General features: G+C 37.0%; 2 protein-coding genes across 2 annotated transcripts; one reads left to right on the forward strand and one right to left on the reverse strand.

Annotated features, from left to right (window-relative positions):
- Positions 1-403: 403 nt before the first annotated feature.
- On the forward strand, positions 404-2,902 carry LOC126925076 (coiled-coil domain-containing protein 112-like). The gene is made up of 6 exons (XM_050740244.1): positions 404-804; positions 966-1,069; positions 1,192-1,458; positions 1,801-2,443; positions 2,576-2,797; positions 2,857-2,902. The coding sequence occupies exons 1-6, from the start codon at positions 584-586 to the stop codon at positions 2,900-2,902; spliced, it is 1,503 nt and encodes a 500-aa protein (XP_050596201.1). The 5' UTR covers positions 404-583.
- Positions 2,811-17,619, reverse strand: LOC126924831 (nipped-B-like protein). Its single transcript, XM_050739724.1, is given in 5 exon segments — positions 2,811-9,469; positions 9,471-9,560; positions 9,562-16,039; positions 16,956-17,056; positions 17,162-17,619. Coding segments are annotated over 3 exon segments (6,423 nt in total). The 5' UTR covers positions 15,681-16,039; positions 16,956-17,056; positions 17,162-17,619; the 3' UTR covers positions 2,811-9,255.
- Between the last annotated feature and the right edge of the window lie 943 nt (positions 17,620-18,562).

Below are 18,562 nucleotides of genomic sequence, written 5' to 3' on the forward strand. Positions count from 1 at the left end.
CCCATTAAAAAGTTCATTCCAGTTTAAATTCACATTATTGAATTCATATTGCAATCATGAAAAGGTATTTAAAAAATTTGCTCTATACCTTTTTTGATTGATTCCACAATATGTAGATATTTTAACAATCTTATAGGTATTACTTATAATTTAATATGCATTTAACACGATGTAACATACGAACAAAATTTTTTTTAATAATATCGTGTAACTCTAATTAATTGATTTTAGTAAGAAATTTGTTACCAGTAATAATTAGTAAGTTACGTTAAAAAATATTTACTATTCTATAGGGAGAATTCATGTACCTCAATCACTAATTAAGAAACAAAGTCCATGTGAAAACGTAATTATCACGTAGCTTTGATGACTACTTTTTCGTCCAAACGACAGGTGCATCGAATATATACGAAGTTACGTTATGGGGAATCGCTATGGAAACCCATAAAATGCTACAGTCGACCAATGGAAGTTGAACGAGCCTTGCTTCATGTACTTTGACGTTAAATGTCAAGCTCAAAGGGTTGCTAAAACCAAGTTCTCAGTTCAATTAACGTCCATTTACGGATAATTAATTACGCCAATGAGCGCCAATAGCGGAAATAGTGTTAAAATGAAGTACGATACATCGAAGAAGAAAGTGACTTCCGCTCAACGAGATTTATATATCAGACCACTATTAAGGCTGAAACAACAAGAAGATATTTTTGATAAAGGACTTATCGGAGCGATTGAAAACATGAAAATAGACTCGAATTTGTTACAGGATATTATAAATGAACACAAGGAATTGTCATTGAAAAGGTATTTGGCCATATTTTACTTTAGCAAATTTGAATTAAGATTCGAATTTTCCCATTCTTAAATAAATGATAACTTTCCATAGTACAAAAGCAAAGGAAAAGTAATAGAAATTTAATGACTCTTAATATTTTGTGCATTAATATTAATTTACTATTTGGCAGACGAAACTTTTTGAACACGATGTACAAAAATATTAAAGATATTACTTCTGAATTGGATTCTGCGAAACATGTGGCGAACAATCCAGAAGATTTGCAAAAACTAGGTAAATATAAATATTTCGCAACCTTCTTACTATTATGTTTATAATAAACAAACTAGTTAGAAGATTAATTTCCTTTGTAATAATTTTATAGCTATAAGACCTTTATACATATTTTCATTTAGATGTGAACACGTACAAGTCAAAATTGATCAAACTTTCGCAAAAAATGCAGGATTTCGAGAAATCTTGTCCTATTGAAACATTAATGGAGGAAGGAACTGCATTAAATACTGAAGTACGTGAATTCGAATTTAATTTAGATAAATATGAAAGAGCACAGAAAAATTGGACACGTTTATCGTTATTATGCAAAAGTAAAATTGAAAATAGACAACGCAATACAGAATGCAAAGACATAGACGATTTTCATGCTCTGGTTGCAGTAACAGGTAATGGAATTATTTGTTGAACAATTAGAAAATTAATTAATCTTTTTACATTCTTTAGATCATTTTTGGCCAAATCATAGTTTTCTATAATTATTATTTAAAAATTCCTTAAATTCAAGGGAACATGAAAAAATTATTATTGACACGCTTGACTTCTTGTTTCAATATTATGCTAATAATTTTCTTCGAATATTAAATGTCCTTTTCTTGGTTAAAACGAAAATGGAACTGGAACATAAAAAGATTCGAATATCGCAGGAGTCATTTAAGACACTCAGAAAGCCATTTAAACACTGGGAAGATCATTACAAAATTTTCTAAATTTCTCTAAATATGTAACAGGACACACAGAAAATTGGACCATGGAGGATCATCTATTTTTCTTAAAAACGCGAAAAAGTTGTGAAAATATACCAGCTTTGGTTGTAGCGATCCAAAAGAGGTGTCCAGATCTATCTACTGAAACTATAGTAAACCACGAGGCATGGTACAAACAATACACAAATTTACGAGAAAAACAGAAGGCAGCTGTGAAAGAATGGCGTCGAAAGAGGGAATCAGAAAAAAAGAAAAATATCGAGGAAATAGATAAAGAAATCGGGAATCGTTACGAGGATGAAGATTTTCTAAATGAAATCCCCAGAGAGAAAGCAACATGTATTTTAAGAAAAACAAAATCATCTACAACGGAAACCAGAAGTACCAACAGCAGTGCCAGTTCGACCGAAAGCAAGAAAAAGGAATTGATTAAAAAGTGGAAAATGGAAAAAGAAAATAAGCGTTTGATGGACGAAGAACAGGTAAAAATGCAAATGAAATTGAAGGAGAAAATAGAGCAAAATAGGAGGAAGAAGCGTAAAGAAAAGATCCAGGAAGCTCTGGAACAATATAAAAAGAAGAAATCTTTGGAAAATATTTTAAGAGAAAGGGATGAACAATTTAAAGAAAAATGTGCATACAATGTAACTTTGATCAAAGCATTTAGGTAAAATTTATGCTGAATTTATAAAAAATTCGAACATTAGAAACAGGACAAAAAGTTAATAGAAATTGAGTATATAAATCTGTATAAATAAAATTCAGTTACACGAATAAAAGACAGAAATTATGTTTGCAGAGAGCAAGACAAAGAGTTTACTAAAAAAAGAAAAAATTTAATTCTACGTTCTAAGAAGCCAAACAAATGCGAATCAGTAAATATAAGAAGGATAGAGCTCGCAGAAGCAAGGAGCTATTCAACATTGTTTGATACTACAAAAGTTTGGAGAGAGAAATGTAGAGTAGAAGATTCGACGATGCGTTTTAACGAATTGCAATATATCAAGGACGTCCCAAAAATGTGAGTAACCGAATAAATTATTAAACTGTTTATTTATTTACATATGGATGGTATTACAGGTGTATCCGATGGAGGAACGAAGAATCGGAGGATCTAAAAATCTAACAAGAAATATATCGATTAAAAAATGTAAAAGACGTTAGTATAAACGATCGTGTTATCGTATGCCTAATTTATTGTATATACTCGTACAAGTTTTATTGTTTACGTGTAACTTGGTAACTAACGCGAATCAAAATACGTATAAATATACAATTTTGTCATTGGTAAACTTTACATCATCTTTTTATAATTTTTGAAACAATGTTCAGCAATAAATCATGCAATTTATGATAACCCGAACGCAACTTAAAAGGTGTCTATCTTTTACTTAAGGAAAGTACAATTATTTTCATTAACCCTTTCATGATCGATGTTGCGTTTCGACGAAGTTTACATTTCTCCCATTGAAATTCTAATTTTACTTTACAAATCAAACTTCAATTTCAGTGCGTTAAGCCTTCTTTGCAAAGTATTAGAAAAAAAATGTGCGTTCCTAAAGAAATATCCGATCCTGAAAGGGTTAATTGATCAATTCTTATGTGTACACATATTTAGGAAGAAAACAAATGTTTACGGCTAAAGAATATACGATATGTTTCCCATTACTCCTCCGCTAATTTAATATTATAATTTTTAATAAATTAACCAACCGAGCACACTTCTAGACCGGCGAATCTTTAGCGCAATTTCTGTATAATAATGTGCGTAATAATCATACTTCAAGGTATTTACAGTAATTGTACTTACTTCCTGTTCGAACTTCTCCCAAACTCCGGAATCACTTCATTAGAGCCGAACGAAATCTCGGTATCTGTTTTGTACTTCGTTTCCGAATCGGTATACTAAAAGTATATTCTCCTATAGTAACAGTCTTTCATAGGAAATGATCCACGAATACGGCGACTCCATGAACATAAGCAGTAACGAGGACAATCCCTCGTGATCGATCCGCCATCCACGAATCACTATACTCCAAAAAATTGTCATTTCTCTTGTTTTATTTACAATCGCTAAAATCTTCGATTTACAAATAGCCTGTGTGCTACTTGTCGGCAATCGGCCTCGAGGAAATTCGCGCGATCAAAAGCGACGGCGTAAGTGTCGGCTATACAAATGGATCCGCTCTGAAAAATTATTTCAACGTGTTGGACACATCCTGAAAACGCGACCTCAGCACAACACGACGCAACGTTACGAGTTGATGGATATATCTTTTTCAAAAATTCTCCTTTTAATTTTGCATATTTCTCAAACTACGAAAAATAAAAACGCCATATCGGACGAGCGCGATAATTGAAATAATGGAGGGCAAGAGGAAATGAACGAAATGAACGATTGATATATACTTAAGTTTATTTTTCTTTTACGAACGTACCGGTTTTTCTCAGACGATGTACATAATAAGTTATGAGTAAAAGAGCGTTGGCTTTATCCAGGACCGTCAATTTATTCGACTGCTCAGAATGAACTGTTAATAATTAATTAACTAATTAATTAATTGATTAACCCTCTTCCTTCACCCAAACCTCACGTTACCTGAGCGATCGCGCGCGCACGCGTGTGTCTATCTGTGTGAATACATTGAACATGGAAACAAACATACGTAGAAAGATCGGAGAGAACGAACGAAGAGTGGCAAACTTAAACAAACATATAAGTAAGAACGAAAAAGATGATTTCCCGCTTCCCTCTTCCGGTCAGTCGTGGATAATACCAATTCTCGACGATTTTACTCAAATATATAATATACTTTCTATTAACCTTCTGTTCGTTAATTCGATATTCTTTTTTGTAGATTTTTTTTCTTCTTTCCTCTTCGTCTTTCGTTAGATGACCAAATACAAAAACATAGGTGATACAATATATATACTATATATATATGTATAATGTTATAATACAAATGTGCCTCGCACTGTGCTGAGTACGATAGATCAATCAAGTTCGACGACCGTTCATAATTCATATTTTATCCTTCTGTTTGTTCACGTATTTTGTCTTCTTTCCTTTGTTCACATCCTCGGCTACCCCTTTCTCACCGATCATTATGAGATATCACGCTCATTATGATCATTATGATTCACAATCACGCTACCTACCATTCACATCTTCGTTCTTACTAATTAGACGTCACGCTATAGCAATATCGATAATCCCTCCGATTTTCTTTCTCCTCGAACCGCGTATATATACACATATATGTCACCCTATATATGTGTATATATGCAGAAAGAAACTGCTTACAATTCGTCTCTTTTCAATAATTGTTATACCGTTTCTCTAAAAGTTTGTTACAACGCACAATAGAACGTTTAATTGAACGCTTTCAATTTTCCCACCTTGCTCATTCATACGATCATATTTCTCCGTTGTATTCGCCTACACAAACATACACACGCACACTGTACTCATCCTCACGTTCCCTTATTATCCTTCATAGCAACAAGCATTGTAGGACGATTGACGTTTTTCTTTCCCATTGTTTGCCATTTTCTTCCTCGTAACCCAACATCGTCTTTTTTGTTCTTTTTTTCTTTTTTATAATAAATATGTACACACTTGAACATTTGTACAGGTCAAAGATCTTCCTCCCTACGATTAGTTTAGTCGTTTTGAACCTCCCGTCTAACAATATTCGCCATCGATATCCTCACACGTAGCGCGTCACTCATTCTCTTTCTGTTCCAACTCTATATATCCTTTTTCTCTCGTGCAAACCGTAGATGCAACAGGTGTGTGTGTTCAATTGCTTTTTTTCCTCTTCTCTCCTTCCATATCGCTTTCTCCTCTCTTTCTCCTTTCCTTTCGTATCGATCGACCGAACCACCACGATCGATCGAAAAGTCCGCCACGCTAATTTCAACGAACGCACGACTCTCCTCTCCTGACGATCGAAAACTGTGCGTATCCCTTTCTTCGTTCAGGGACGCCAAGAACAGCGTCGAATCACGACGTCCGCGAGTTATTATATTTTCAAGACTTCGACGCTCGGTTAGCTTAGTTACGAGTTTCTTTTTTTCTAATTTCTAACATTGCACACGATTTCGGGACGGCAAAGAGTCGGACACGGGATCGATCGTCTTTGGGCGAAGAATCGCGCCGTTGAAAGGCACGGGCGAAGATGAAAGGGAACGCGATCGATGGGAGCGATTCGTGCAAGTGTATACTGATTCCTCTTTTGAACAAACCTTTGAATTTTGGGTTTCTAAGGATTCGCGACGGTTTTCGAGAACGTTCGACTAATCTAAGAGCAAGGAATGTACGCGAATTTTTAACGTCTCTCATTTCTATGATTAAGGAAATTAATTTAATACGTAAATTTAAGGTATCATAAAACGAACGAAATTTCATAAATATTAAATAAAGAAAAGAAATGAATTTTTGACAAAACAGCATTCGCGTACATTCCTTGCGAGCATAGTTGAGACTCTTAATAACTAATCGAATGAATTCCATACTCCTTTTACTGCCAGATTTATTGATGAGATATAGATGAAGGTACATCTGGGCCCCAATAAAGCTACTTTAAATCGAGATTAAAACGAAAGAAGCGTATGTCACCTAATAGATCATTCTGTTTGCGATCGTTCGCCAACGTTCCGCGGACTAACGTTTATCCGTTGAACAGTCAGCAATTTTCCGTTTTCTTATATTTCTTTTTCTTCTTGTATAAATGAACGACCAACTTGTAAATGCAACAATGATTGACAATGATCGTAAAATGGTAACGTTCTCGCAGTAGAAAGTAAAAATCTCTAATCTTTCTCTCCTTCCATCCATGTCTGTCGCAATCTTTCGATCGTTAACCAAGGCTCGCGGCTCATGCAGCTACTCATCGATCAATCGACTCGTTTCCTTCGTGTACTTGCCTCGTAGGGACACAAACGTTTCAAGCTAGCGATCTAAAGGTTATGGACGATGATATCGCATGTTGGTTCGCTTTCAATGAAGATTCGATCGGGTGTCGTGTGATTAATAACTTCTAAACGGCTCGCTAACCAGATCATAGACCTGGAATATGCATATATGTATGTGAATGTATCGAATATAATATTCGACCATCCAGGACAACGAGATACCTTGAATTGTTCTGTTTCGATAATGTTTTTATGTTGATGATGGCTGATGGAATTCCTATAAACGTATAAAAAAGACGAATTATACCGCGACGCACCTGTCCGCGCTTCAATATCGCTAAAGATCACAGCTGCGCGGTTGATTTTCTAGAATTAGGGACAATCGATGAGAATCGCCTTACGCTTACACGCATTAGACTAACGCCGTTACTCTCGTTCCTGGACAGTCAAAATCGCATGTGCTGCGATTCACAAAGGAAACGAATCGTCGAAGAGCTGCGTGACCCGTCGAGGATCTTAAGTTCCTCCCTCGATCGCGCGTTTTTACGGATCTCCAATGTTCTCTCTTCCCGGCTTCTTATCTCGCTTTGTTCTTTCATCTCGTTCCACCCCCATCCCTATGAATAATTTCGTTCATTTCCTCGTCGAAAGTTACTAAATCCGTCCTTTTCCTTTTAATTCTTCATCATCATTGTATCCTCTTTCCTTTTACTTTTCATTCTGCACATTTTTTGTTCTCTGCTTTTATTTTGTTTACTTCTAAGCTTGTATAAAAACGATAGTTTTTTTTTTTTTGTTTATTCAATTACACCAAAAGACGAGTTGTGTGCATAAAGCAAACTATATTGGGACAACATGAATTCTGAATAAATACTTAATATTACAACAAAATTTTAAGTATTCTTTCGTAATGTCATCACTATATAGTTTGTAAGAAAATAAGATACTTTACTTGAAATTTGTATGTACAGATATTACAAACAACACACTCTCGCTCGCTTCGCTCTCCCTCTCTCTCATAATGCATAGGCAATGTGTTTCTGTTTTCTTTCATTTTGTTTCTTTTTTCCTCTTTTAATCTTTTTTAACTAAACGCTTCTCTATAATACATTGCTGTGGAGTAAGCCTAAATAAATCCGTTTTTCTATGCGGTTCTTTCTTTCTCTTATGATTCTTTTGTTTCCCTTTGTCGTTGGCTTTATCTCTTCCTCGCTGTTTTCCCGAGTTTTCTTTTGATTCGTATCTTTTTCTCTCTGTTGTCTCTTTCTTCTTTTTCGAGAATTTTGAAACAAAAATTTACAATACCAATTTTTTCAACGTCTTCTTGACAAGTTTCTTGCTTAAAAAAAAAATTCAAATCATCCCGAGTACTGGCCACTCTGTTTTTCTATCTCCGTGAAAAGAAAACTAAAATCTCATATCAATCTTGGTGTTATTATTCAATATTATTTACAATAACAACGTTTAGTCGAATAATGCGTGATGTATTCCAAGAAAACGTTACAACTCGGGCTCCGTCTCTTTATTAAATTAGATACTTGGTTCGTGTTATTTCGCCATCGTTTTAGTCGATTCTATCAAAATCTATTTTCTAAATTACGATTACGCGCATAAACAAATTTGACGATCTTCTTATGTTAATATTCATAGCGAAATTTCTTAAATTGTGCTGTTAACTGTAAACAAAATTCGTTTTTCTTCATTTTAAATTAAGTTTCGAGAATTGTAAATAAAAACTCTTCTTTTGTGGTTGCAATTTAAGTTTTGATGACAGTGGAAAGAAAAGGACGACAAAAAAGAAAGGAAAACGAAAGAAAGTTTAACGAGCAATCTTTCCATTCGAAATATGAGAATTGACGAAATCGACTCATGGCTGAACCAAGTTCCTTCCTCTGGTCACGTGATCGAAATATTTCGAACGGTTTAACACGGACCGAGGAAATCTTAATACGTGCATCCACCACATGCCCTAGCCAACAGATAATTCTAATAGATCGTCTCGAGATGATCGATCCTTAAAACCTCTCTTTCCTTTAAACTCTCTCAATCTCGTTCAATCAAACTATGTCGCAGAGAAAGATCGCACGCATTCCCGCAGAGCACCACCGTCCTCTATACACATCAGCATCGTTTCTAATCCACATTTTGTATACTTATTATTTTGTGTTTAGTCTTGCTAAAAGTTTTAGTCCATTTCCGTGATCGATGGGGCTACGTCGCGATTTCAGAGCGTCCGGCACTGGTATTTCCTATAACATCAGTGTCATATATATTTATATATATATATCTTATATATTTTTTTCTCTCCCTTTCTCTCTCTCTCTCTCTCTCTCTCTCTCTCTCTCTCTCTCTCTCTCTTCCTGTATTCGAATTCATACAAAAAAAAAAAAAAAAAACGCAAATAGAAGAAAAAACGGAACGCCTACACTCACGGCCGACAGGAAAACGCACCAAGAAAAAACGCCGCACACACACCAGTACGCACATCAGCCACTTATTTTAGAGGTTCTCGTACGCAGTATGTAATATGTACACGTTGGACTCGGGAACACACCACCGCACTCACACTAAAAAGTCAGGATCACTGTAGTCTTCGTCACTCTCGCTGCTATCGGGGACTCTTCTCCTTTTCTTCTTTTTGTGTTTTTTCTTCACCTTCTCGGTCTTGTGCGTCCGATGTCTGCGGTGTTCCATCGTGCCCTCCTGGTGGTTTTCATACATCGTTAGCTTGGACACATATAACGTCGCTATGTGTAACGCTGATACGATGTTTATGCGACGCGTGGACCGGCGTGGAGACCGGAATGAGTCCACTGGCGGTCATCAAGTTCACCGAATTGATCGGATGCTCGATGGACGAATTAGATTACCTCGTTTGTATCTTCTTCCGGTTCTTCCAAGTCAAACTTCAGCATTAACTGTTTGAAGTCCAAGTACTCTTTCACTAGCTTCCTCCTGCCATCGGAGTCGGGCTCAGCGCTACTCACTCCCTCCTTCAGTCTCTGCAGAGTGGCCTTTGGTTTGAACAGCAGATTGCTCTTACGGCTCACCGCCTTCTCGTACACCTTTGCTGCTTCTGTCGGCGAGTATTGGCCGATTTTTTGGTCAGAGAAGCCGTACAAGTCTTTCAAGTGCTGCCTTAGAGTAAGCAGCAACAAGAAGCCTTGGCTGGCGGTAATGTAATCCCTCAGCAGCGTCGTGTCCTCTGGTAACCTCGCCAGCAGGGCCTCTTCGTCCTCTTCGTCATCCTCTTCATCTTCTAACACCGATAACAGCTGGTCTGGTCGCGGCTGTCCATCCGGTCCAATAGATGCATGGGCCTGATGTTGCTGGTGTTGATGATGGTGTTGCAGTTGAGATTGACTGCTGCCTTCTTTTGGTAACAGCGCCTCTTTAAATGACTGCACCAGATTTGTACCAGACATTGAGATGATGATATCAATGTGATGGATAATGAACAGAGGCTCGTCTTGTACTTGATATGTAAAATAAGCGAGATTGTCAGCCAAGTAGAGCATCTGCGATAAACTTGTCTTTGCAGACTCATCGAACTGCTTCAGGAAGGACAAGACGATGGCTCTCCTCTGTTGTTTCGTGTTCCTCAGGATGGTGTACAGAAAACCGTTTAGTGCACCAGGAAACTCGCCATCTTTTACTCGCATTCCTCTTACCGTGATGTCGTTCTGCAGGATCTTCTGCAGCCGGTAGCTCAGCTTGATGCCTAATTGCGATTTCATATGAATAAAGCCCGGATATTTCTTCTCGATGTCCTGAAGTTGCTTGTCTGCGCTGTGACTCACTGCCTTTTCGCAGTCTGTGCTCATGCAGATCAGGTATGGAACTATTTGGACTGGATGAACTAGACCTTGAGCCAGAATTAACTGAATTACTTTAAGTGCTGCGTGTCTAACGCTGATGTTCACGTGCAAAAAGGATTCCAAGATCTCTTTCACGTATAACTGGATCACTGTGCTAGCCATCCCTGATGATACGTCCCCCATTTCTTTTAGGTTCTCCTGTTTGGACATCTTCGCCCATTCCATGTCCTGTTTAATCATCCTTTTGTCTTCCTCCTGCAGATAAACCTCAACATTATTCAGCACCTGAATCCTCATATGAACCAACGCATTTTCTGAAGTGAGCAGATGATGGTACAGTTCCTTTAATTCAGGAAGCAACATAAATTCGTAATGACGGATACATAAAGAACCAATAGCGGACAGAGTAAAATGTCGAATATCGTCATTGTCCAGATGCACGAAGTAATTTAATGTTTCGAATACCTGATCCTTTATATTTTCCGCTAATCCTTCGATCACTTCAGGGTCGGTAAAATTGAAATGTCTGAGCAACAAGCCAACTGTGAATAACGCTCTCCTGACAAAAGGCCGATACTTTAAAAGCATAGGATTTGTAGGGTCTTTCTCATAAAAGGATTTGTACTCAGTCAGATGTCCGTAATATTTCTTAAAACAGTCTCGTATTAATTTAAAATTTCTGGTTACATTGTTCACTATTGAACCTAAGCAAGAAAGACAGCTAGCCACGACAGATCTATCGTGTTGCAAAATCAGCTTCACCGAATCCTCTTCCAACTGTGCTAAAAAAGTCTCGCTAGGATGTTCCATCAGTGGTACGACTAACTCCAACGTGTGAGCTACGCTACTGATAATCTGATAATCGCCCTGCGTTTGACACTTCAAGCTCAAATAAGGCTGTAACGTGATCGCGTGATTGACTAGCAATTGCGGTCGTATCTTAGCAAACAAATACAAGGTTGTCAAACAAGCGACCAATCTTTGAGAGGATCCTTTTTTCTCAGACTTCTCAGACTCTTCCAGGTTCGTCTCTTCTAGTCGAAGAACGTTTTCAATCAAGCAATCAACAATTTGTTTGCACGCCGTCAATAATGCCTTTGTGGGCTCGGTTTTCATCTTTGTACTATCGTCTTTGTCTTCCTTGGGCTTGAACAAGCTAACCAGCAGCTGTTCGAACCACTCCAAACCCATATCTTTACTAGCTGCCACAACATCCGTGATATTCATGACCTTCCTTAGCAATGACTCGGAATCTAACGTAGGACGTTCTCTGACCGGTGTGAACCACATATTTTGAAACACCTCCATTACCAATTTTCTAATACCTTCCTCGTCGTTCACTCGTCTGATCATCTTCACGCAGATCTCCGGGATCTTGGGAAAGTCAGGACACTCCATGCAGATATCCTTGAGAATCTTGATTACGCGCTTACGAACGCTAACGCCAGTATCAAGAATTCTAGCTGATAGCATGTCGTAGTATTTATCTATTAATTCGGGCCTACTTAGTACAAATTTTCCTACCAGATCGACGGCTGCCTCGCGCACCGACGTCGCATGGTCTAGAAACGAATGCTTTACACCCAGCTGCATGTCCACTCGCGCCAAAACGCTTGGATCCGCTTCAACGATCATCGTCAGGCACTTCATCGCCTTTGTCCTGATCGCTATAGACGACTCTGTGAGCACGTGTAGGATCTGCTTCAGGTATCGATCGAAACTCTGCGAAAACGGCCTTTTCGAAGCGAGATACTGTGATATCAATTCTGCTGAATTATAATCGATATATGTCTGAAGAATATCCGGTTTCGTACCAGTGCTATACGGCCTTATTCTACTTATAATGTACTTCTTTTTCTCTTCTATGATTCGGTATGTTTCTGAGTACTTTTGTTCGTTATTGTCGTTTTCATCGGCATCAGGTTCATCTAATTCTGATTTTGATTCCTGATCACTCGTGTGATGCTTGTGTTTCTTTTTCACTCTCTTCTTATGCATTTTCTTACTGGGACTATTCTTTACCTGACCAACCCTGGATTTTTCTAACGCACAATCTCTATACCATTGTGCTAGATAGAAATGGCGGGCGTAACCTAAGGCAGAGTCCTTGGTTCCGTTTACAGCCAAGTAGTCTAGAAGCACTTTCTGTAAAAAACCCGTCCGCTCTTCGTCCTCGCTCAAACCTGCAATCTCTTTATCTTTCACTTGGTCATATTCGGAGTCCTTTTGCTGTTCAATCTTGATGTCCTTTATGATCTGGTCAATAGTAGATAGTTTGCATTGAGAACTTACCGCGTCCTTCCTTAATCTGGCTGCGACAACGCCGAGGTAATCGATGGAGGCCACCCTGAGCGCCATATCTGAACTTTTATTAGAAAAATGACCCACCAGCAAGTTTCCAAGTAAACTCAGAAGTAACTCAGCTGCTGGCCATTCCGGTTTGTTGACCGTAGCCAACAGATCTTGCACAAAATTCTCGAACAGTGGCCTGTAATCAATTTCCTCACCTTTGCTGCCGCATTTGTTCAGGAACACCGTTAAAAAATTCCCCGCTATTCTGGTGGCGGTTTCGTACTTGTTTATGATTAGGACATCTGCATCTACGTAATTTGTTTTTTTCTCTTCTTTCTTCTCTTCATCATCTTGTGACTTCTTATGTTGTGGGAGTACATTTTCGGGTAATACAACAACGCATTGAATCAGTTGTAAGACCAACGCTGTCAACATCTGTATGTGATCTTCAGAATTTAACCTGTAAGTTCTTAGACTCCTTTTGCTGCTAGGAAGTCGAGCTATAGACGCCAAAATATCATCTAACAACAATCTCCTATGCTTCTCGTACTTAGTAAATATTATCGTGACCAATTTTAAAGCGCTCAATTGAAGATCACTAACAGATTCAACAAAAAATGGCGCGACACCTAATGTAGAGGCATGAAGGACACTAGTGTCTGTTAGAACCTGGATGTTTAATAGTTCAGCAAGAAGACCAACTAATTCGTGCATTTTGTTGTATACTTGCAGGATACTCTTCTCACGGACTTCTTTCATATGACCTCTTTTCTTACGACCACTAGAATTATAATTGTCAGTCTTGTTTTTTGTGTCTATTTTGTAAACCGGATCGAATGAAGGATAAATAGTATTCTGCAATTGAAACTTCATGAAAAGGACTATTCTGTCGATCACGTCTTCCAGGTAGACCATTTTTGGCATGTTGCTAGATGTCATGATGTGTAATGCAATTAAAGACGCATCCACAGCACGTTGTACTCTCTCCATGGCCAGCTGTGTCCATAATCGACTTTCATCAACATCGTCGTCCGGATCTGCCAACGGAGACACCTTGGCTCCATCCCGAATATTTTTCTCTAAAATGTTTAATAGTCTAACCAATCTATCTGCTGGAATCGACTCCATTGCTCCTAATGCTTTCAATTTAGCTGCTTCTGTGCATAAATCGTGTAATTGGTATTTAGGAATTAATAATTCTGGAGGCACATCACCATCGTCATCCAATTCGGCATTAGTTGCTATATCTTCTGTGTTTTCAAATATCGTTTCTATGGTTGTGTTGAAACGTTGATACGTATTAGTTTCCATCAGCTCCTCCACGCTAAGTTTAGCCAATACAGGAACAAGTTTCTTTTCTACTTTACGGATTTTTGGTTTCGTGGGTGTAAAAGGTTCTTTCTTCTCGTCTTCGTCATCATCATCTATTATCCTTTTTCGTCTGCGCGTTTTATCTTCGCTCTTCTTCCTCTCAGCTTTCTCTTTTTCCCTTTGAACCTGACGCTCTTTCGCGCGTGCTTTGAAATATTTATTATTTTTACCGATTTCTTCCTCGCTATCAGACTCAGACTTTACATCTTCACGATTGGAAATGCCCATCTTCGCGGCCCGGCTTGGCGACTTCTCGGCAAACGCGGTTAGACTCTTCTGCATCAAAGCTTGATCTGCTAAGGATAGTCTGTCCAACATGACAATCGGCTCTTTTAATTTCTCCGGCAAAGAAACGGGTATTTTCATCCCCTTTTCTGAATTGTTGTTCTGTTGGTGCTGTATTACTACTGGTGTCGTAGTGTTTAATGTATTTACCATGTCGGTGGTATCCATGCTTGGATAAGACGTGGTTTCCGTTGTAGATAACAGATGTTGCGTCACGTTATCCATGCTCTGCTGTTTCGCTTCGATATTTTCTATCGGTATATCAATGTCAGGAAGACCTGTGACTGGATCAAGTAAAAACTGCTGATTTTCTTGCACTGTACTATCAATGTCCATTGGTTGATGATTTCCTAATGGATGATGTACTTGTTGATTCATCATAGGATCGTACATATTTTGCTGGATATTAATAGGTTGATGTTGTTGTAAAGGTATATTAGCACGCATAGGAGATGCCATATGCATATTATGTTGAGGTGTCATACCAGCCATATTGTGGTGTTGAGGTGTTACATTACCGAGAGTTGTTAACGGCGTCCCAGGAGAACTCATATGTGCTGGAGAATACATATTTGGTTGCGGAGTCATGTTGGGTAGTGGGTTTATGCCGCCAGGCGGGGGTAGCACTGTTCTAGCAGCAGCAGGATGAGCTGGACTACCTTGAGGCGTCTGTCTCGACCCTGAAGAACTCGAGTAGGATGGAGAAAATCGTTCGTAATTAGCGGATGTTTGATTGGTATGCATCATAGGTGTGCCTTGGGCCCAGTTTCGTGGTGAATTGTATTGAGGCCCCTTAAACACATGCGGATTTATTTGTAAAATTGCCTTAAGTAACTCCGGCGTATTTTGCTCGGTTTCCAAAGGCTGTTCTGCATTTGCATAATTATCTTTCAATTCAATATGATCGGATGAAGTTTGAGATAAAGATAATATTAATTGCGGCACTAAGTTTTCATTACGAACACTTAGTAATATTTGTGCTTCCTCTGCCACTCTTGGATGAAATAAAAGGGACTTGTTAGTTAAAGTCTGAGGCAGCGGTGTTGGAAGGGGCATTTCAGGTAACAAGTCAGTAAGACTCGCAATACCAGCGAGAGTTGTGATTGGCACACTCGGTATAACCCCGTTCATCTTGAATTTGACTTGTTCTGGCATTACAGCCTGGACAAAAAATATTATTGAAATTAGGTCCAGTGTCCTTATATGTACCTTGAGGTTCATAGAATTATCCAACGTAACAAACACAGCACTGACATATTAGAAAATGTCTGATTCACAGTATATGGTAAATATAAATCAACAGAACATATCTAAATGCACTGTTTCCACGAATGCTTAAAGAAATCATTGTTAAAATCTTTACACTCGCATTTTCAAGGCATTCCGACATAAGAGATCTTTCACTGTCAAGGAGAATTGTACCTAACGCTTATTAAAGAACACTAGCACTAAGGCATATATTGGGAACTTAACAAAGTCTCTTTTAAGTTCCCATGATGCAGTAGCGATTATCAACCAAATTTTGATGAAGCACGTGGATCCTCCAACAAACGGTCCATTGTTAGCAATAATTTTTTGTCCTGAAACAGACATGTAATAAATAAAATGGCATTTAAATTATTAATTTGACATATTTTATGTATATAAATTAAATCTATATAAAAAATAATATTTTAAGACAATGAATAAATATACTTTTATTATTATTTCAATTTTTCAAATATACAGTATGAAATGTAGAAATAGGTATATTATTTTGATAAACAATAAGATAAAATTAATCTACACTTATGTAACGTCAAATTAATGACATGCTTTTATGAAAAAATATTAATTTCAGATAAATTTATTTTTCAGATCTATATTATATAAAATTAATAAAAAATCAATTTAAGTGGAAAATAGGATATTAATACTTTATTATATACTTAAAAACATTAAATATTAACAAAAAATAAGATTCTTTCTATAAAGGTTAGACTAATTACAAATAATTTTCTGAAAGCTAAATAAAACAGAATTTAAAAAAGTTCTGGTTTAAATTTAAAAAATCACATTATATTCCTATTCTGCGTAACTTACAACAATATTTCATTCAAATTAATTACAAAAATAATACTAGGTTATAGCTCTATATATTTGTACATACATATATACATATATATGCATGCTATAATGTCATAACAAAAATGTAACCAAATCAATTAAATCATTTCCAAAATCAGTGCAATATTTTTCACAAATATCAGCATCACTAATGGATTAAATATAACACATTGAAACAAGTCCACATTAACTCCCAATTAAGATCGGCAATCAAATGAAGAAATTGCTTCACACGAACAATGTCAAACGGAAGTGTCATAGTTTCTCAATACAAACCATCTTTCCTTCAATGATCCTGATCATTTGTCTCGTTGGAACAATTTTACAGAAAGTATTTGTCTAACATAAAATGATTGATTCACTATCACCACATCAAGTTGTTATTATTACCTCCAATTGTCAGGTATCTACCATCCAACATCATACATATGATAACATGGCCTTAACCAGGTTGCTACAGGCTGGAAATCTCCCAAGTGTGCTCAATTCCACTAAATAATAGAATTGCCATAGTCAGTGATGGTAACTGCGACGATCGTATGTCATTTGACAGATGAAAACAATCATCGGTGGAAGTTTTGTGTCAATTGCCTTACCTGGCTGTCCAACAACGATTATTTATACTGCAGAATGCGAGTAGTGAATGGAATTTTGGCGGGAGGCGTATCAATATCCAAGATCCCAGTGTTGTTCGACGCGTGGAAATCGTCGGTATTTACACGTTAGCCAAAAACAACGACTCAGTTCGTGCGAGTCTGTTCGAAAAAGTTTTCGTCGTGAAACGATATTCACTCAATTGTCATCCGTGGTTCTGGCCTATTTGGTTGGACGGGTTTTCTCGTCGATCACCAAGGAATGCACTTCGATTCGTGGCGTGTCACGATTTTCACTTATGTTTCTCGCGGTACCGCGCAAACATCGCCATGTCAAAGGGGATCCATCGCAGTGAAAACAGTATTTATAGTGTGAATACGAGGAAAACAGACACAAAGGCGTCCATTTTGCTCAGCAGCGAGTTAGCGGAAGTTGCGTAGTAGATACAGGCTAGATACAGGTATACCGGCGCTACGGCGTCTTATTTCGAATTACGATGAACCGTTCGCATGAAAGCGATACTGTTAATCCGAATTTTCGAACTTTTATTACATATATATGTATCTTGTAACATCATTAAATATTCATTTATGCTATAATATAAGTTTTTTTGGTAGCTCTTGTTAGTCAGTAATAATTTTTACACAAGAACAGCTATTTATCTTATAAATGTTATTATAAGATGATATATAATTCATATGAGAACAATTATTCATTTACTTTTATTGTATTTAAAAGATTTAGTTATTAGTAATAAAATGTTCAAAAAAGTAAGTTTAGAATTTTTTTATACATTAAGTGCATGTGAAATGTTACGTGTCCGCCTTCATATGATATAGATAATGGTTGTGAATCTCTTCTAATATTTCTGGCACGAATTTTAAATATTATCAAGCGTTTGAAGTAATAAATAATAGCACGTAAATTTAAAAATTGTTTCACAGTTTCGTTCAATTTATATAAAAGTTTTATACAAAATGTAAGAAAGTTATTTATAAAGTTTATCATTTATTTGAAAATCTGCGTAACAACATTGCACTGTTCACATAAAAGCGGTACAGTTTATCCAAATTTTGTAAATTCTATCAAATATATTTCATGTGTAAAATATATACACATAATTATATTGCATTATATATTACCAGTTAAAATTTGTTTCGTTTTATCAAATAGTTGTCCAAAAAACAGTTGGCAGAACAGTTGTCACACATTTTGAAGCACATTCGATACTATATTCAATGACCTAGCAATAAAAGTGTTCGTAGGTGGCGCCACTAGGCCTTTTAATTATACAACTTTTTGATAATTAACTTCTAAAAAGATATCTTTCAATTAATTATCGCTTTAATTAGTTGATTTAACATTGACATATATTAGTAGATTCAATCGTTGTTCTCGAACAA

This window comes from Bombus affinis, chromosome 15 (assembly GCF_024516045.1).
Source record: "Bombus affinis isolate iyBomAffi1 chromosome 15, iyBomAffi1.2, whole genome shotgun sequence".
NCBI lineage: Eukaryota > Metazoa > Arthropoda > Insecta > Hymenoptera > Apidae > Bombus > Bombus affinis.

Excerpts from the sequence above, each read along its gene's own strand:
- LOC126925076 (XM_050740244.1), top strand. The coding sequence starts at position 584 with ATGAGCGCCAATAGCGGAAATAGTGTTAAAATGAAGTACGATACATCG. Across the intron at positions 1,459-1,800 it reads TGCTCTGGTTGCAGTAACAG|GACACACAGAAAATTGGACC; the intron begins GTAATGGAATTA and ends AATATGTAACAG. Across the intron at positions 2,444-2,575 it reads ACTTTGATCAAAGCATTTAG|AGAGCAAGACAAAGAGTTTA; the intron begins GTAAAATTTATG and ends TTATGTTTGCAG.